This window comes from Procambarus clarkii, chromosome 85 (assembly GCF_040958095.1).
Source record: "Procambarus clarkii isolate CNS0578487 chromosome 85, FALCON_Pclarkii_2.0, whole genome shotgun sequence".
Classification (NCBI taxonomy): domain Eukaryota; kingdom Metazoa; phylum Arthropoda; class Malacostraca; order Decapoda; family Cambaridae; genus Procambarus; species Procambarus clarkii.
The window spans coordinates 10,286,979-10,308,721 of record NC_091234.1 but is presented as its reverse complement, the minus strand read 5'-3'; the positions used below and the strand labels follow the sequence as shown (position 1 = coordinate 10,308,721).

At 45.4% G+C, this 21,743-nt stretch overlaps 1 protein-coding gene across 1 annotated transcript in view; it reads right to left on the bottom strand.

Moving 5' to 3' along the window:
- Positions 1–21,743, bottom strand: part of LOC123750949 (methyltransferase-like protein 27) — a 148,037-nt gene that overhangs the window by 25,009 nt on the left and 101,285 nt on the right. Inside the window, exon 7 of the mRNA XM_069316729.1 lies at positions 18,683–18,795. Coding sequence (XP_069172830.1) covers positions 18,683–18,795 — 113 coding nt within the window. The remainder of the gene's footprint in view (positions 1–18,682; positions 18,796–21,743) is intronic.

Sequence of the window (21,743 nt, the reverse complement as noted above, 5' to 3'; positions counted from 1 at the left end):
AGAAGGACCAAGATGTGATATATAACCCTCCACCAAATGACAGAAGACCCAGGCAAGAGTATGACAGAAACAACATGGCAGTTAACAACATAATTGAGATGGCAGCCTCTACTGCCTGTATAAGTCGATCCCATCTGATCATCATGGGGGACTTCAATCACGGAAGGATAGACTGGGAAACCAAGGAACTGCATGGAGGAGAGGAAACATGGAGGTGGCAACAAAAAACATTTTAAGCTAGCATGTCAGGGAACCCACAAGGATGAGGGGAACAATGAACCAGCGACACAGGTGGTTAACAGGTGAAATGCATTAGGGATTGATGTGGTGGAGGCTGACTCCATACACAGTTTCAAATGTAGATATGATAGAACCCAGTAGGCTCAGGAATCTGTACACCAGTTGATAGGCGGGACCAGAGCCAGAGCTCAACCCCCGCAAGCACAACTAGGTGAGTAAAACTTGGTGAGTACAAACATATACACACACATAAATACACAAACACACTTACATACACACACACACACATAAACAAATACACACACACACACACACACAGCTCCCATTGTTGGAAGGGGTTACCCTAGATGAAAGGCTATCAGATATAGAGGTGACAGCAGAGGAGGTAATGAAACAGTTGACAACTCTAGATGCAACTAAAGCAGTTGGACCAGACAAAGTATCACCGTGGATACTAAAAGAAGCAGCGCAGGCCCTCAGCATGCCTCTGGCAATGATCTTTAATGAGTCACTTATGTCGGGAGAATTGCCCAGTTGCTGGAAGAAGGCAAATGTCGTGCCGATCTTCAAGAAAGGTGATAGGGAGGAGGCACTTAACTGTAGACTTGTATCACTGACAAGCATCCCCTGTAAAATACTGGAAAGAATAATTAGGCCACGACTGGTTGCACACCTGGAGAACATTAGGTTTGTGAACAAACATCAACATGGGTTCTGGACAGGGAAATCGTGCCTAACAAACCCTCTGGAATTCTATGATAAAATAACGAGGATAAGACAGGACAGAGATGGTTGGGCAGACTGCATATTTCTGGACTGCCAAAAAGCCTTTGATACAGTACTGCACATGAGAGTGCTGTTCAAGCTCGAGAGGCAGGCGGGGGTGGGGGGAAAGGTCCTAGCATGGATAAGAAACTACCTAACAGGAAGGAGCCAAAAAGTTACGTTAAGGGGCGAGAAGTCGGACTGGCAAACAGTAACAAGTGGAGTACCACAAGGATCGGTGCTGGGACCAATTCTATTTCTTGTAAATGTTAACGACATGTTTACAGGTGTAGAGTACTACATGTCGATGTTTGCGGATGACGCAAAGTTGATGAGAAGAGTTGTGACAGATGAGGATTGCAGGATCCTCCAAGAGGACCTGAACAGGTTGCAGAGATGGTCAGAGAAATGGCTACTGGAATTCAACACGAGCAAATGTAAAGTTATGGAAATGGGACTAGGAGATAGGAGACCAAAGGGACAGTACACAATGAAGGGGAACAGCCTACCTGTGACGACGCGCGAAAGAGACCTAGGGGTGGACGTAACACCTAATCTATCTCCTGAGGCACATATAAATAGGATAACGACAGCAGCATACTCTACACTGGCAAAAGTTAGGACATCATTCAGAAACCTAAGTAAGGAGGCATTTAGGGCGCTTTACACTGCCTACGTGAGGCCAGTCTTAGAGTATGCCGCCTCATTACGGAGTCCCCATCTGAAGAAGCATATAATGAAACTGGAAAAGGTTCAGAGGTTTGCAACGAGACTCGTCCCAGAGCTACGAGGGATGGGGTATGAGGAGCGCCTGAGGGAACTATGCCTTACGACACTAGAAAGAAGAAGGGAGAGGGGGGACATGATAGGAACGTATAAGATACTCAGAGGGATTGACAGAGTGGACATAGACGAAATGTTCACACGGAATAGTAACAGAACGAGGGGACATGGATGGAAGCTTGAAACTCAGATGAGTCACAGAGATGTTAGGAAGTTTTCTTTTAGTGTGAGAGTAGTGGGAAAATGGAATGCACTTCAGGAACAGGTTGTGGAAGCAAATACTATTCATAATTTTAATTAAAACCAGGTATGATAGGGAAATGGGACAGGAGTCATTGCTGTAAACAACCGATGCTCGAAAGGCGGGATCCAAGAGTCAATGCTCGATCCTGCAGACACAACTAGGTGAGTACACACACACACACACACACACACACACATTTACAGGTTTGATAGAATTCTACGATCAGGTAACAAAGATTAAGCAAGAAAGAGAGGGCTGGGCGGACTACATTTTCTTGGATTGTCGGAAAGCCTTTGACACAGTACCGCATAAGAGGCTGGTACATAAGCTAAAGAGACAGGCAGGTGTAGCTGGTAAGGTGCTCCAGTGGATAAGGGAGTACCTAAGCAATAGGAAGCAGAGAGTTACGGTGAGGGGTGAGACCTCCGATCGGCTTGAATTCACCAGTGGAGTCCCACAGTGCTCTGTACTCGGTCCTATCTTGTTTCTGATATATGTAAATGATCTCCCGGAGGGTATCGATTCATTTCTCTCAATGTTTGCGGACGATGCTAAAATTATGAGAAGGATTAAAACAGAGGAGGACTGTTTGAGACTTCAGGAAGACCTAGACAAGCTGAAGGAATGGTCGAACAAATGATTGTTAGAGTTTAACCCAACCAAATGTAATGTAATGAAGATAGGTGTAGGGAGCAGGAGGCCAGATACAAGGTATCATCTGGGAGAGGAAATTCTTCAGGAGTCAGAGAAAGAAAAAGACTTGGGGGTTGATATCACGCCAGACCTGTCTCCTGCAGCACATATCAAGAGGATAACATCAGCGGCATATGCCAGGCTGGCCAACATACGAACGGCATTCAGAAACTTGTGTAAAGAATCATTAAGAACTTTGTATACCACATATGTCAGGCCAATCCTGGAGTATGCAGCCCCAGCATGGAGTCCCTATCTAGTCAAGGATAAGACTAAACTGGAAAAGGTTCAAAGGTTTGCCACCAGACTAGTACCTGAGCTGAGAGGTATGAGCTACGAGGAGAGACTACGGGAATTAAACCTCACTTCGCTGGAAGACAGAAGAGTTAGGGGGGACATGATCACCACATTCAAGATTCTGAAGGGAATTGATAGGGTAGATAAAGACAGGCTATTTAACTCAAGGGGTACACGCACAAGGGGACACAGGTGGAAACTGAATGCCCAAATGAGCCACAGAGATATTAGAAAGAACTTTTTTAGTTTCAGAGTGGTTGACAAACGGAATGCATTAGGAAGTGATGTGGTGGAGGCTGACTCCATACACAGTTTCAAGTGTAGATATTATAGAGCCCAATAGGCTCAGGAATCTGTACACCTGTTGATTGACGGTTGAGAGGCGGGACCAAAGAGCCAGAGCTCAACCCCCGCAAACACAACTAGGTGAGTACACACACACACACAAACACACACACACACATGTGAGAAATACTGAAATATCTCACGCATGTGAGAAATACTGAAATACCTCACACATGTGAGAAATACTGAAATATCTCACACATGTGAGAAATACTGAAAAAAGAGCTACAGAAGCAATGTCTACAGTGAGGGAGGTAGCAATGCACGCAACCACCACACAGGAAGCAGGAAGGTGCGCAAGTCAGCTGCTGGAAAGAAAAAGATCAGTGGTAGCTGTGGGCATAAAGCAACAGGAAAGCTCCAATAGGCAAGACTGGAATAGTAAGAACAGATAGGCGGTGAATTGAATACTAAAGAAGTTAAAGATGGAAGGGACTGAAAAAACATTGAGAAGGTTTTCCGGATGAGCTGGAACAACAAGGACAGAGACCGCCTGATAAAGATAGTGTTTTCAAATGAGGCCACAGAGGAGGATACTCTTGCAAGGAAGAACCATCTGCAATATGTGGGAGAATACAAAAAAATATTCCTCCAGAGGGACATGATGAGAGAGGAGAAAACCCCAGGCCTCGATGCAACATTCCCAGAGGTGAGAGGGGAACCCACAACCCGCATCCCAACAACACCAGAGGGGAGAGGAACACCACCACCCTCCTCTTCATAGAAACCCCCCCTCTACTCCCTCACCCACCCTGCCCCCCATGCAAATGCTCTGTCAACTCTCCCTCCCCCTCACTCTGTACCCACCCTGTCCCCCCTCCCCCATTCACACCATATCCCCCCTCCCCCTTCGTCTCATACCCTTCCCATTCCCCTCAACCCCATATCCTCCATGTCCCCCCTCCCTCCTTACCCCATACCCTCCCTGTCCCCCCTTCTCATGACCCCCTACCCCTCACCCCAGTATCCTCTGAGACCCTGGTAACTCACCTTACAAATCTTCACACCTATGGAGGAACAGCTTCCTCTGTCAGCAGAATGCTCGCCAAGAAGGGTACATGAGAATGATCAGAAGAAAGTGAGCTTCTAGGCAATGTACATTAACATAGATGAAATCACAAAAAAGTAAACTTGGAGAATGGGTACAAGAAGAAAACCAAGACATAATAGCAATCGCAGAAACAAAGCTAACGAAAAACGATAACAAATGCAGTGTTTCCATAGGACAACTATGTAATGAGAAAAGAGAGAGAAGGAAGAGGAGGAGGTGGTGTAGCTCTGCTGATAAGAAAAGGCTGGAGTTTTGAAAAGATGGGTAGTCAGGGCTATGAAGATTTTAGTGACTACATAACAGGTACCATAAAATTGGAGGACAAAAAATTATAGTTGTAGTCATATATGGAAGACGGCTAATGTGGTCCCAATATACAAAAAGGGTGACAGGCAAGAGGCACGGAACTACAGGCCAGTGTCCTTACTTGTATACCATGAAAGATGATGGAGAAGATCGTGAGAAAAGCCTATTAACACAACTGGAGAGAAGGGACTTCGTGAAAACCCTTGAATATGGGTTCAGGGAGGGTAAATCTTGACTTACAGGCTTAATAAAATTCAACAATCAGGTGACACAGATTAAGCAAGAAAGAGAAGGATGGGCGGACTGCATTTTCTTAGACTTTCGGAAAGCCTTTGCCACAGTACACCATAAGGGGCTGGTACGTAAGCTGGAGAAACAAGCAAAAGTAACTGGTAGGGTGCTCCAGTGGACAAGGGTGTACCTACGCAATAGGAAGCAGAGTGTTACAGTGAAGAGTGTGACCTCAGATTGGCGTGAAGTCACCAGTGGAGTCCCACAGGGCAGTGTTCTCGAACCTATCCTGCTTCTGATATACGTAAATGGTCTCCAAGAGGGTATAGACTCATTCCTCTCAATGTTTGCTGACGATGCCAAAATTATGGGAAGGATTAAGACAGAGGAGGGCAGCTTGAGACTTCAAGAAGACCTGGTCAAACTGAAGGAATTGTCCAACATATGGTTGTTAGAGTTTAACCTAAGCAAATGTAATGTAATAAAGATAGGTGTAGGGAGCAGGAGACCAGATACAAGGTATCATTTGGGAGATGAAATACTTCAAGAGTCATAGAGAGAGAGAGAAAGACCTTGGGGTTGATATTACGCCAGACCAGTCTCCTGAAGCCCATATCAAGAGAAAAACATTAGCATCATATTGCCAGGTTGGCTAACATAAGAACGGCCATTAGAAACTTGCATAAGGAGTCCTTCAGAACTTTGTATACCACATATGTCAGACCAATCCTGGAGTATACGGCTCTAGCATGGAGTCCATATCTAGTCAGGCATAAAACTAAGCTAGAAAAGTTTCAAAGGTTTGCCACCAGACTAGTACCCGAACTGAGAGGCATGAGCTACGAGGAGAGACTGTTGGAATTAAACTTCACGTCACTGGGAGACAGAAGAGTTAGGGGGACATGATCACCACATACAAGATTCTCAGGGTAATTGGTAGGGTGAATAAAGACAGACTATTTAACACAGGGGGCACACGCACTAGGGGACACAGGTGGAGGTTGAGTGCCCAAATGAGCCAAAGAGATATTAGAAAGAACTTTTTTAGTGTCAGGATACTTGACAAATAGAATGCATTAGGAAGTGAAGTGGTGGATGCACACTCCATACACAGTTTCAAGTGTAGATACAATAGAGGCCAATAGGCTCAGGAACCAGTACATCCGTTGATAGACAGTTGAGAGGAGGGACCAAAGAGCTAGAGCTCAACCCCTGCAAGCATAGCTAGGTAAGTACAATTAGGTGAGTACTGTTATGACCCCATGTAACCTTTGTGGAACGAATCTACCCTAGTGAGAGATATACTGCCGACCGGTCCTGATTGAGAGGTCAGAGGAAAGATGTATATAATAAATAATTGAATAAACGTCACTGAGTAATCTCAGGATATGAGCAAAGGATTTGCGTTGGTAATAAGTGATATGAAATGAGATGTCCATATTTTGGGGGACGAGAAGTGAGGCTAGCAAGAGGTCGTGGCCTCACTTGAGTCGCGACTGTCGTCAGAGGTGGTTGTATTTCGTTGATTCTCCAAGTATAAGGAAGAATGTAGTTCCCTGTGTTAGTGCTGGAGTGAAGACTACTTGTCTGGAAGTGTGAGGAAGCTGTTGGGGACATAGTACACCATTTCACTGTGATTTTGATAAATTAGAGGCGGCATGGAAATGAGTGTCGGTTACGCCTTGGTGAAACTCTAATTGTTGTGCCTTCAAGAGGAAGGAAGTGAGCAGGCTTTTCTGGTGTGGAGCCTGCCAGGCGACGTTGCGAACTCAAGTTGTGGACATGCAAAAGTCTTGTGAGGCAGTCCTGAAGCATTTTTGTGGGCAGTCTATGTGAGCGCCATGTTTGAGCTCCAGCGAGTGAGCATCCTCACATCAGAGATTTCGGGTTAAGCCTGTTTAATCGTTTGTTAGATTAAATTCCAATGTTTGATCATGTGCCCAGCAATTTATCCCATTTTGTGAGGGAGTAGTAAATAGTAAGCTAAGATTTGAGCAACCACTTGATAAGGACAGTTGATGAAGCCAGAATATGATATTGGAATGCTATCGGGTTGTAGCAGTTTGGAGTGTTGTATGAAAATGTTCTATTTTATATGTCATGTATTATGTATGTTTTCTTTATATAATAAATGAATATGTTAACTGGCATTTGCTCTTTTCCTGGTGAGGTGTCCCAGAGTGTGGGAGAGAGAGGGTCACGGCTGGAGACAGGGTGGCAGAACATACCAATTCACGAAAGGGGGATTTAGGAGATCATTCCAAACAAGGAGAGAGTGAGGAGTCTCGGCTGCTCGGGTAGAGTGTGTACACAAGACAACGACGCCAGTTTTGGAGCCGCACCCCTAAGTATGTGATGCTGAACCCCTCTCCAAGATCAAGAGGCATACAAGGTGATAGCCTACGTAAATTACAAGCACTCCAGTGTCCATTGCTGGTCGACTGATGGTAGCGGGAGTGTGGCTGCGGAGGTAGGTTGTCTGTTCTGTCAGTAAGTGGTTGGGGACGTTGTCCGCCTGTACACAAGTAACAGTCTGGTGAAACAACCAGAGCTCTCTTTTGGCGGCTTAAGTCCCAAAATCCCCAATCCCCTCAGGGCAGGACAGTACACACACATCCCTCACATTGTTTGCTGATGATTCAAAGATTATGAGGAGGATTAAGACAAGGAAGATAGTATGAGGCTACTAGATGACCTAGACAAACTGAATGAATGGTCCAACAAATGGCTACCCGATTAAATGTGAGGTAATGAAACTAAGCGGAGACCCCAAGTAGAGAACCCCTCCAGACCAGACCAACCCTGTTCCCAGACCCCAGGACCCCCTATAATCCCCCCCCCCCCCCATGCCCTTTCTTGTTCCACAATCCCTTCCCCTATTCCCCCATTATTCACTGAATTGGGGAAAATAAAACAAAATTTCCTGCTATTCAAACTTCAGCCATTCTACCATAAACTCACAACATAGATACTGCCTCCTCTCCACCTGAGCACCTAAACCTTTGGCAAAAATTTGAAAACGCCCAAACAAAATTGGTCGCTAAAAGTTTGAAAAAAACATTTAATATCTTTATTTTTTCATACATAGAGACTGAAAAGGAGAGAGAGGGGAGAGAGTGATAAAGACATAATAAAACAGAGAGAGAGATAGATGTAGTGAAACAGAGATAGAGACAGATAGATAGTAGATAGAATGATGAATGGGATAGGTGAATTGATAGATAGATAGATTACTGATGGATACATGGATTCATTGATGTTTATATTCTTAGATGACTGATGGATACATGGATTCATTGATGTTTATATTCATAGATAGATGAGAAGATAAATGGAAAGAGAGATCAATAGATAGATTAGTAGATGGATGGATATATGAATAAACAGATGGATATATGATAATTAATTATTCATTGTGTCGGGGAACAGGAAGCCAGAGTGAATTCATACACGTTTTGGCTTTTATCAAGGTCACCCCGAATGCCGAATTACGGACCTTGTGGGAACCTACCGGTGATTAAATATTAATTCAAGAAATTGTATTTAATTGAATTTATTACTTATGAGTGGACTGAATTTTATAAATTTATTTTCACCAGTAAACTACCCTTCACACATTTTGAGGAGTTTTCATATTTTAATCTTACCGTAATTAAACGGTACATTTAATTGTTAATGGGTCATATACACAACGTTATTTAAATTGATAAATTGGCCTCAGCTCTTTCAGTAGTATTGGCTGGGCATCCGACTTAGACTCAGTCCACCACATGTACTCTGTCCTGGACCTGTATTAATGGTGGCTGTTGGTCCGTGGGTCAGTACAGCTCAACTGATTTATCATGTAGTCACATTCACCTGGCAAAGTAATACACTATTATATCTGATGACTACATATATGTACAGATGTTGTACATGAACTTAAATTGTTATAATAAAGAGGCTTACCCTTGAGGGCGTTGTCTCCCTGTAACATAACAATAAATTCCTTCACTAATATTGGTCAATAATTAAGTTTAATGAAAATACCGAAGGCTGATCACCCGTTATTCTGAAGTTACATAGTCTCGAGAGCAAATAGTAATTATCTGGAGCCACACTGCGTTCTAGGACACACGGGAAGTCAATTTTCTCGTTGGTGCGGGAGGCTCACTGGTCAGGCTCAAGTGTCACCAACCATTGCTGTGCCCTTGTTTACAATGGCTGCCTCCCTCTCTCTCTCTCTCTGCCTAGTCACGTGCTGTGCCCTTGTTTACAATGGCTGCCTCTCTCTCTCTCTCTCTCTCTCTCTGCCTAGTCACGTCTAGAGGTTTGTTTATATTTTGAGATACAGGAGGAAAAATGGGTTTGAGATCAAATTTAAATATTTACTGTATAATTAATTTAGTTGATTCATTTGATTGTGCTACCAACCCTGAGAGAGATGGATTTTATAATAAAATAATCAGAAACGTTTGAGAACGAGATGCAGAACGTCTCATGGTATATAATCCCATTTTCTGTAATTTTTCCTGATTAACTATTATATTTGATTCTTCTTGACCTAATGCAAATTAACAGCATTTTATGGCTGTTACATTAGAGTTTTTATATTTGATGGGGGAATTTCTCACAGACCTCTCCCAGGATGCAACCCCACAACAAGGTGATCAACTCCTGAATACCTACTCACTGATAAGTGAACAGTTGTATTAGGTGAAAAGAAATGTGCACAATTATTTCTGGCCTGCCCGGAATTCGAACCGGAAATTCTCGAATTTGCGTCGCGAACGAACCTGACTGGACTACCGGGACCCTATAGATGGCTATAGGGTCCATGTTGTAGTTCCTGCGGACTCCAACGGTACTAATTTCTCAAATGTCCTGAGGCTGGTAGTGCACTATACTTAGACTATCGTCAATGTTCCCTGGATGAAGATGCCCATCAAGGTCTTGGTGAAGAGAAACAACATGGCCTATTGGCCAATCAGATTGTGGCTGTCACAGTCCACCAGCATGACCCCACCAGGCTGCAATTTTATTTTATTTTAGGGTTAGTTGCCCCTTAATGACACTCACACAGAGAAGTTAAGTATTTATTCGTCCAAATGTCATTCCACACGACTAATAACTCATGACAGATGTTTATTACTCTGAATTATGTACCTTTCACCAACATACAAAGGATCTTTGGGGTCCTCATATATAAGGGACACAAAAGGTATCAGAGATCTCCCATACATGGGACACATGGGGAGCCGGTCGGCCAGGCGGACAGCACACTGGATTTGTGAACCTGTGGTCCTGGGTTCGATCCCAGGCGCCGGCGAGAAACAATGGGCAAAGTGTCTTTCACCCTATGCCTCTGTTACCTAGCAGTAAATAGATACCTGGGTGTTAGTCAGCTGTCACGGGCTGCTTCCTGGGGGTGGAGGCCTGGTCGAGGACCGGGCCGCGGGGACACTAAAGCCCCGAAATCATCTCAAGATAACCTACATCGGATGAGACAGACGGAGAGGCTCAAGTTGTGAGTTGTCATACATGAAGAAGTTGCACCAAACAACTCTGATGCAATTTGATATGTAATTAATTTACTATCGGAATCTTTGGGATCCTTCAACTGAAGGAATTTAGTGTAGTCTCAATCCTCCTTCTCTTTGAGGCCTTACGAATGTCAGCAGTATATGCATAATTTTCCAAAGGAAATTTTAACAGCACATCATATAGCCTCTGTGTTAGGCTGGGCCTGTTTGTAGGCAGTCATTTAATGAGACATCATTTGGTTTTGTCATTTTCTACGACTTTAGTGACGTTGTTATTTAATTGTTGTTGTTGAATAGTTTCATGGTAAAGTTGGATATGTTTAGGATTTTTCAGTAATCTCAACACCTGGGACCTTAATTAATTTGTGCCATGAATTTATTAGTGGACAATTGTGGGTGATCAATGTACCACAGTACCTATTATTGGTTGTCCTTGTAGATCACTGTTATTTTATCAACACCGTTACTGGAGTGTGGAGTGGCGATTTCGACGCCATCCATGGACCTGCACTCCAACTCCCGGTGAGACACAGACAACGCCATCTGTTGTTGGTGGATTAGCGACAGTGAAAGGCTCCTGTTTCAAACCACAGTTAGAAGGTGAGGTTGATGATGATGATCTCTGGTGGGTGCCGTAACAATATCAACGCCATCTAGGTTGTGCAACCAATTTCAATTTCAGTTTCCCGGTGGAAGAGTGTTATCCTAAGGTCACCCAGTATAGTGTCTGTCTAGCTAATGACGTTTATGTTTACAGAGGTGACGTGATGAGGCAATTGCGCTTTGGAAAGCAGTTCACCATGGGCAGTCAAGAACACCCAACTTGGTCCTGTGAGAGGACAAAGTGGCCGTCGTCGGTATTAACTGTTGGACTTGTGTAGTGTTATATGGACTGACGTACCCGGGATTTGGCCAATAGAAGTTGCGAGACGACCGTAGTGTTCGTCTGCTGAGAGATGTTGCTAGTGTGTTGCTAGAGACTTGTGCCAGGGTGCTAGCTAACCCTGTATGTGATTATTTGATACTCCTGTCAGCGTGTTGCTGAAGACCTTTGTCAGTGTGTTTCTGGAGAGCGGATGTGGGATTGGATCATTGATACGGTGTGTGGACTGGCCCATGTTGAGGAAGGTGAACTCACTGGTGATTACCACTGAGCGTTGTGTACTTCACTATTGGAAGGTGCTAGTCAGTGGGGCTAGTTGAGTGCTGTGGACTTCGCTGGCTGAGCATACTAGCGAGTACATTAAGAAAAGTGGGGCGCTTGAAGACTTCTCCATAACTGCAGCTAGCATGTGGGCTAGTGTTTCTCGTCATCGTCAGAGGAGTGTAAGTTGTGTCCGTCATCCTTGGAGCTAGCTAGCGTGAGGGCAGGTGATACTCTGAATGACCTCTCGTAGTGAATTGTAAATGGTAATGGTGGTGGATAATAAGAACGGTTATTTTTAAGTGCTATTTAATTTCATATCCTTAAACATTACACTATATTTCAACGAAGGTTAGGGGCCTCTGATCATGAGTAGGATCATGGAATTTTAAAAGAACCAAGTTACGAAGGGCTTCCCACCAAACACAGCGGAACTACGACGTTGCTACAACGTTCGAACAAGATTTAACACCTAAAAAGTTATAACAACCAATATAACACGTTGTAAGAACGTTGTAATGCGTCAAAAACGCGTTAAGCCAAGATGTAACAACTTTATAAAGTTGTAACAAGCTGAAAATAAGGTCGGTTGCGGTTTGTTTCCATGGTTGACAGTAATCGTCTATTAGTACACCATTGTCGGTAAGGTGATTGGCTTGGATTCGTAAATCTTCAAATTTAATCCTTTTCTTCTGTGGAATGACAGTTGTTCGAAGACCTTTCACATACAGGATTTTATCTACGACTATAGCTATTTTTGGATGGATATAACAGCATAACGTTTATAAGCTCGCCATGAGATGATTTAGTGGCTTAGCGTCCCAGTGGCCCGGTCCTGAACCTGGCCTCATTTTTGCTACACATCCCCAGAAAGTAGCTGTCTAACTCTCAGGTACCTATTTACTACTAAGTGAACAGGAGAATCAAGGTGAAAGATACTTTGCCCATTTGTTTCCGCCTTCATCGGGGATCGAACCAGGACCTTAGGACTAAGAATCCTGAGCGCTGTCCACTCGGCTGTCAGAACCCAAAATCTTCCTTTGGTTTTTAATTTGGAATCTCCACACAGAGCTGTTTGATGTTGACTGCTGTTGCACTTTGTACAGATGCATAATTGGATCTCAAATGTGTCGTGGTTATTTGCCTTGAAGCAACTCGTGCATCTGTGCTGCTCTTTCAACAGAGTTGCACGAGTTTGTGAGATTTTCTTTATGGACTGGTTATACTAATTCGCTAGCGATGCTCAGTTAGGACACCACAAGCCAACACGTTAAGTGCCAGATGTGTAGATTATTCTTCGCAAGACTGAGAGAAAGGTGAGAGCAGCCGCTGGAGTCAAGTTGCTTGGTTTCACAATCCATTAGGTCGTTAAGCTCCTTAAATGTTTAGGGTAATTAGGTTCTCAACCCGAATTTAATATTCAGTGATAATGGCTGTGAATTAGGTTAGAATCCAGAAGCAAGCCTTCATTAAATACAAACGCCAGTCTATAAGGTAATTTCAATTTTCAATAATTTCCTTATTAAATACTTAAAAAGGTAATTTACGGTAATGACAACCTGTCACTCAGTCCAACAATCAAAGTAGTAATTCTCAGTGGTAATTACACTCTACAATAATTAAAGAATCGGTAAGTAATTACCCTAATTACTTTCAAGCGGACAGTTAGTTACTCGGGAACGAACCAAGAATGCCTGAACAAACAGTTAATCACACAACTAATTTACTTCACTTATTCTTTAATTAAAAATGCGCTGTTGATGTTCCCTTTGTCCCCCTTACTTTTTCCTTCGCCTCTCCATTGTTCTGCTGCTCGTATCTTTGTGAGAAAATGGTACACCGTTTGTTCCCCTTATCTCCCCCCCCCCCCGAGTGTCCTGCTTTCCCTTCCCGATCTTAAACACCTCCTGGACTCCTTGCCGGAGCCTGTGCTCTTGCTAGGTGAGTTCAATTGTCGACATACCCTTTGGGGTGATGTTCTGATAAACACCCGAGTTCGCCTTCATGAACAGTTCATCCTCTCATCTTCCCTGTCTCTTCTGAATTCTGGTGAGCCCTCTCATTAAGACACTCGGACTCGCTCCCTTTCCTGTCTTCATCTTTCTCTTTGCTCGTCTTCCCTTTACTTAGATTTCGACTGGAGGGTTCTTAATGACCTCCATGGGAATGACCATTTTTCCATCCTTGTTTCTTTTTTCTCTTTTCGCCCTTACCCTCTCCTTCCCTAGGTGGCAGTTTGCTGAGGCTGACTGACCCCTCTTTACCCTCCGGGCTACTATCTCCGACCTCTCCATTCTGCCTCTTCCTCGCGTACTACTCCTTTTTTTATGACACCATCTTCGACGCTGCTCTCCGCTGTATTCCTTGCTCTTCCTCTCGGGGAACGCGGAAGTGCTTTCCCTGGTGGAATGTGGACTGTGCTTTGGCTGTCCGCTGTAAGCGTGCAGCCTGGAAGAGACATCGTCGCCGGCAGACGACTGAATCTTTTCTTTTGTTTCGGTAGGCATGTGCGGTGGCCCATATGACCATCAGTATGGCTAAACGTGCTTGTTGGATGTCTTGTGTCTCCATCATCACGTCCGAAACTCTTCTACCGCTGATCTGGAAGCGTATCCGCAAGATAGCGAGTAAGTTCGTTCCCGATGTCTCGCTGGTCCTTCACCTCGATGGTACTCTTGTGGCGGACCCATTGCAGGTCAGGACCGAATTGGGCTCCTACTTTTAGTCTGTTAGCTCTGGTTCTCATCTCCCCCATTCCTTCCTTCTTCGTAAGCTTCTACTTGAATCTCGTCCTTCGGATTTCTGTACCCATCTCAACCTTCCCTATAACGATCCCTTCTCTCTCTCTCTCTCTCTGAGCTCCAGTCTGTCCTGGCCCCTTTGCTGTTCTATGGCGGCAGGCTCCGATGGCATTCATTATGAGATGCTTCGACATCTCCCTCCGTGCTCGTCTCAGTATTTACTGAATCTGTTTAATCAGGTCTGGGAATCGTCGTCAGTCCCTGAGGACTGGCTCGATGCTGTTGTCCTCCCTGTTCGGAAATCAGGGTCTCTCGGGGTCAACGCCCAAGGACTTACACCCTATTGCCCTCACGAGTTGTGCCTGCAAGCTCTTTGGACGTATGGTTAACGTTCGTCTGAAGTGGTTCTTGGAGCACTATCACCTCCTTTCTCCTTCTCAATTTGGTTTTCACAAGTGCCGCAGCACAACGGATGTCCTGGTGAACTTGGAGGTCTACATTTGTACTGCTTTTGCTGCGAAGACCTCCGATGTTGCCTCCCTTTTTGACCTAGAAAAGGCTTACCACACTATCTGGCGGTATCATATTCTGTCCCAACTTCATTCTTTTGGCCTTCGTGGGAATCTCCTTCTTTTCCTCCAATGTTTCCTCTCTCTTGTCGTTCCTTTCGAGTGGTTCTTGGTACCACTCTCTCTGCCCCTTTTCGACAATATGAGGGTGTGCCAGAAGGTAGTGTTCTGAGCATTTCTCTTTTTTTTTCTTGTTGCTCTCAATGGTCTTCTTTCCTCCCTTCTTTCTGCCGTCTTCTCCTCTCCATGTAGACGATCGCCTTTACCTTTGCTGTCGGGGTGATGATTTACCTCTCCTTCAACGCCAGCTTCAACTTGCGATTGATGCCATGTCGTCTTCGGCCACCGATCATGGCCTAAAGTTCTCTGCGTCTAAGACTTGTGCTTTGACTTTTACTAGGAAGTGTGTCATTCTTCGTCCCTCTGTCACTTTATGGACATCACCATAAAGTACAAGGATTCCGCTAAGCTTCTGGGGTTAATCTTTGACACTCGTTTGTCCTCTTACCTCCACGCTGAATGCTCTAGGGCCCTTTCCCTCCTTAAAATTTTGTCCCATACTTCTTGGGGTGCAGATACCCATACGCTTTTCTCTCTACATTACTCACTCGTCCTATCTAAACTAGAATGATGGTTGCCCTGCTTACTCGTCCGCTTCTCCTTCTACTCTTTGCCGTCTTGATGCTTTGCACCATGCTTGGTTACGCCTCAGCTCCGGTGCCTTTCGTTAGACTCCCGCTCTCAGCTTGTATGTTGACAATGTATTCCTATCCAGGACCGCCGTGATCGCTACTGTCTTCGCTATCTAGCACGGTCGTTGCAACATCCATCATTCGCCTCTGTCGTGCTTTGACTTTTACCCCTCCTGTAGTACCTGTTCCTCTTCACCCTCTTTCTGTCCGGCTATCTCGCTTATAGGTCATCCATTTGTCTTTCTCATATTTCTCCTCGTATTGTTTCTTCCTTGCCCCCGTGGAGGGTCCCCCTTGCGAAGTTTTGTACATCCTTGACCTGCATTACGAAAGCTTTTACTCCTCCTAGGTTCTGAAATGCCTTTTTCTTGAGCACTTTTCTTCACACTCCCGGTTCGTTTCCATCTTCACCGATGGGTGTAAGTCTGCTGACGGTGTGGGCTACTCCGTTGTTTTTCCTGACTGCACTTATGTGTCGCCTCCCTTCGGAGACTAGCATCTTCACAGCGGAACTTTATGCAATTCTCCATGTTTTCCGTCTCCTGCTTTCTCGTGGTCAATCCTCTTTTGTGATTGTAGTTGGCTCTCGTAGTGCCCTCATGGCTCTCGGGTCCTTTAATCCTGTCCATCCGATAGTCGTCGAGGTTCAACAATGGCTGTTTCTTATCTCAAGTAAATTTAAATCTGTGGAGTTTTGCGGGGCTCCCGGCCTGTTGGTGTTTCTTTAAACGAGCGTGCGGATGCTGCCGCTAGAGAGGCTATCTGCTCTTGTCCCATTTCCCATAATGGTATTCCTTTTTTCCGACTTTTATCCGGTTATTCATTCCTCCATCCTTGCCCGTTGGCAGAGTTGATGGTCTTCTGTTGTTGGTAACAAACTGCAAACCCTTAAGCGTTGTGTTTCCCCGTGGCCTTCCTCTTGCCATAGTAACCAGCGGTGGGAAATGGCTCTAGTGCGGTTGCGTCTTGGCCATACTAGGTTAACTCACGGTCACTTAATGAAGCGCAGCCCAGCTCCTTATTGTCCAAATTGCATTGTCCCTCTTACTGTCGTACGTATCCTTGTTGAATGACCTATCTTCCAGGACGAGCGTGTGTCTAGGGGCTGTCACTTGTCTCTCGATGGAATTATTGGTGAATCGGATACCTTTGTTATCGTTCACTTTATGCGTTCCTGTTCTCGTATTGGCATCCTTGGTGATATTTAGCGCCCACTGATTATTCCGCACATTTGATGGTGCTACATAGCCTTCTCGGTTTGGTGCCTTCTTTTGATAATTACTTACTTAACAATTAAAGATCACTCAAATCCTTGTCATGCAGACAAATCAAAACACGGTAACATAAAGCTGCATTTTAGTGCTTAATCAATAACAAAACAACCACAAAAAAAACACAATTGCATTAATGTTCGCAAAGACATTAATCCATAACACAATATTCAATAATTCAGGGTATCATAAGAGATCACTCCTTACCCTTCTGAACTCACTGGTTTCTTCTGAAATGATAACAAAACCTGCAGATGGAAATCCATGAACAGAATGGAATAATATTGAACGGAACCACACTTCAACACAATTGTACAATCCTGACTACCCGTGGAGGACGGGGACCTCCCCACCTCTTCCTCCATATCCCTCTTCCCACCTTCTGCCCCAATGCCCATACCTACCTCTGAGTTTTCCCTGAGTAATACAACATCTCTCCCACTCTCACTATCCATACTCCATCCTCCCCTCTTCCCCCACCCCCTCTATCTTTCCCTCCACCCCCAACCTCTCAACCTCTGACTCTCAGACTCACACTATCTCTCAATCCCCCCTACGCCTCTTGGACCCTCCCTAAATTTTAGACCCAGTATGCCTTTTCTACTCCTGACCTACCTACCAAGGCCTTACTAACCCTGCCCTTCTTACCTACCTTTCTAGATGCCCAGACCCCATTCGCCCCCAAGCACCCCTCCAGACCCCAATCACCCCAGCCCCCATTCACTTCCCAGACACCCCCAGATCCCCCCAGACCCCCAGAGAAAGGGTTCACTTTGGTACCAGAGTTTCCAAGGAGAATCTCAAGGTTTTATACACCAATGCTGATGGGGTATCTAATTTATCAGAAGAGATAAGAGTTAGTGAGGCAGATCCTGACATAGTTGCAATAGTGGAAACTAAAATAAATGACATGATCTCGGATGCAATCTTTCCAGAGGGGTACCAGGTGATAAGAGAGGACACAGAGGCAGGGAGGGGGAGTGGCACTCCTATTAAAGCGGAAATGGAAGTTTGATGACCTGGGAAATCGGGGTTCCAATGAGAGCACAAGTTCCATACATGGAACAAGCATCCCCTTTAAAATACGTGAAAGAATAATTAGGTTAAGATTGGTTGCACACGTAGAGAACGTTGTTTGTAAACAAACATCAACATGGGTTCTGGAAAGGGGAATCTTGCCTAACAAACCTTTTGGAATTCTATGATAAAATAACGAGGATAAAACAGGACAGAGAAGGTTGGGCAGACTGCGTATTTGTGACTTCCAGAAAGCCAGAAACATACACGGGGGAAGTTGTTGGGCCTCCTCATGTAATTAGTATTGCCGGGTAAAACACCGTTTTACCAGTAATGGAGAGCAGTGACGCTAGCATTATTACAAAGTATTAAAATACTATTCAAAAGATCTTTGGAAAACATGCATGATTATACAATCTGTGAAAATCACAGGTCGTCACTATTGGGGTTAATCCTTGTTAAAGAGGGTCAATGTGGCCGATCCTGGCCAACCAGTGATGGACATCTTTTCCCTTAATTATAAGCCAGAAAAAATCGTTTGGGCAGCCCCACGCATGTATCCTCCTACCAAAGATATAACGACTGATTGATAGACAAAACAGACAGACAGACAGACGTACAGATATGACCATTTACCGACATAGATATGTATGTACATATTGTATGTATGGAATATTATTAGATGAATTTATCTTGTTTTCCTCTACTCATCTTTCAAGTCTGTTAAATTTCCTTGGAAACAGGAATACAATGCTTAGGGAAGTACATTACCTTGTGCCACAGCCCCTGTTGCTCTAGATGGTCCATGTGAGGCTCCAGCTTGTCCTTGTATGCCTCCACCTCCAACAGACGCTTCATCAACATCAAAATTATCACTAGACCACCTGCGTGACAGGAAGAGCATTAGTGCCTGAAACATGTGCTGCCCTTCAACATGCAGTGATGGCAGACTTTCAACACTCAGTGATGGCAGACGTTCAACACTCAGTGATGGCAGACTGTCAACACTCAGTGATGGCAGACGTTCAACACTCAGTGATGGCAGACGTTCAACACTCAGTGATAGCAGACGTTCAACACTCAGTGATGGCAAGCGTTCAACATGCAGTGATAGCAGACGTTCAACACTCAGTGATGGCAAGCGTTCAACATGCAGTGATAGCAGACGTTCAACACTCGGTGATGGCAGGCGTTCAACACTCAGTGATGGCAGGCGTTCAACACTCAGTGATGGCAGACTTTAAACACCCAGTGATGGCAGGCGTTCAACACCCAGTGATGGCCTGATGGGGGAGCCGGTCGGCCGAGCGGACAGCACGCTGGATTTGTGATCCTGTGGTCCTGGGTTCGATCCCAGGCGCCGGCGAGAAACAATGGGCAGAGTTTCTTTCACCCTATGCCCCTGTTACCTAGCAGTAAAATAGGTACCTGGGTGTTAGTCAGCTGTCACGGGCTGCTTCCTGGGGGTGGAGGCCTGGTCGAGGACCGGGCCGCGGGGACACTAAAAAGCCCCGAAATCATCTCAAGATAACCTCAAGATAACCTCAAGAAGAAGATGGCAGGCGTTCAACACTCAATGATGGCAGGCGTTCAACACTCAATGATGGCAGGCGTTCAACACTCAGTGATGGCAGGCGTTCAACACTCAGTGATGGCAGACTTTAAACACTCAGTGATGGCAGGCGTTCAACATAGGTTGATAGAAGGCGTTCAACACTCAGTGATGGCAGGCGTTCAACACCCAGTGATGGCAGGCGTTCAACACCCAGTGATGGCAGGCGTTCAACACCCAGTTATCTTCTTGAGGTTATCTTGAGATAATTTCGGGGCTTTTAGTGTCCCCGCGGCCCGGTCCTCGACCAGGCCTCCACCCCCAGGAAGCAGCCCGTGACAGCTGACTAACACCCAGGTACCTATTTTACTGCTAGGTAACAGGGGCATAGGGTGAAAGAAACTCTGCCCATTGTTTCTTGCCGGTGCCTGGGATCGAACCCAGGACCACAGGATCACAAGTCCAGCGTGCTGTCCGCTCGGTCGACCGGCTCCCTAGTTTACTGTTGGTAACCAGTTCTTTCCTAATTACTTGCCTAATTTCTGCTTCTTGTTGGTCATTTCTGGTTTTGACTTCCGAACACACTTCTTTGATAGTCTCTTTCTCTTTTACAACTTGAGCATATGTCGCTTTTATTTCTTCTTTATACTTTTCTAGCTCTTTATTCACTTCCTCTATGTGAGTTGTCAGTGAAGTTTCCAGTTGGAGATCCTTGCTCCAGTTGGAGATCCCAACTCTATGTTAGCCCTCAGGCTACCTTGGAGTTATTCACCATATGAGTATTTTCTTGTTTATTTCTTCAGTCACCACACTTCACTTTCCACTCCTCATTTTCTTTCACTAGTTCCTTGATTTGTTACTTCCTGATTTGCAGGCGTTCAACACCCAGTGATGGCAGGCGTTCAACACCCAGTGATGGCAGGCGTTCAACACCCAGTGATTGCAGGCGTTCAACACCCAGTGATGGCAGGCGTTCAACACCCAGTGATGGCAGGCGTTCAACACCCAGTGATGGCAGGCGTTCAACACCCAGTGATGGCAGGCGTTCAACACCCAGTGATGGCAGGCGTTCAACACCCAGTGATGGCAGGCGTTCAACACCCAGTGATGGCAGGCGTTCAACACCCAGTGATGGCAGGCGTTCAACACCCAGTGATGGCAGGCGTTCAACACCCAGTGATGGCAGGCGTTCAACACCCAGTGATGGCAGGCGTTCAACACCCAGTGATGGCAGGCGTTCAACACCTAGTGATGGCAGGCGTTCAACACCCAGTGATGGCAGGAGTTCAACACAGAGTGATGGCAGGCGTTCAACACCCAGTGATGGCAGGCGTTCAACACCCAGTGATGGCAGGCGTTCAACACCCAGTGATGGCAGGCGTTCAACACCCAGTGATGGCAGGCGTTCAACACCCAGTGATGGCAGGCGTTCAACACCCAGTGATGGCAGGCGTTCAACACCCAGTGATGGCAGGCGTTCAACACCCAGTGATGGCAGGCGTTCAACACCCAGTGATGGCAGGCGTTCAACACCCAGTGATGGCAGGCGTTCAACACAGAGTGATGGCAGGCGTTCAACACCCAGTGATGGCAGGCGTTCAACACCGAGTGATGGCAGGCGCTGCTCACAAGGCATGTCTGACAGACATAAGTGTTAGTGGGTGTGGAAGGATCTGTCTGCCACCACTCAGTAATTATAGGTACCTCTCACTGGTGTACTTGTACTAATGTATCTCTGCTCACTGGTGTACTTGTACTTATGTATCTCTGCTCACTGGTGCACTTGTACTAATGTATCTCTGCTCACTGGTGTACTTGTACTTATGTATCTCTGCTCACTGGTGTACTTGTACTTATGTATCTCTGCTCACTGGTGCACTTGTACTAATGTATCTCTGCTCACTGGTGTACTTGTACTAATGTATCTCTGCTCACTGGTGTAATTGTACTTATGTATCTCTGCTCACTGGTGTACTTGTACTAATGTATCTCTGCTCACTGGTGTACTTGTACTAATGTATCTCTGCTCACTGGTCAGCCATATCAGGAGGAAAACAGCAGTGAAGGAACAAGTGATGAAGCTGCAGAAAGGGGAGAACAGATACACAGAGAATGACAAGGAGGTGTGTGAAGAACTCAACAAGAGATTCCAGGAGGTCTTCACAATAGAACAAGGAGAAGCCCCTGCACTAAATGAGGAGGCGGCAAACCAAGCAACCTTGGAGGAATTTGACCTCACCAGTGATGAGGTCAAAAGGTGTCTGCTGGAGCTGGATGTGA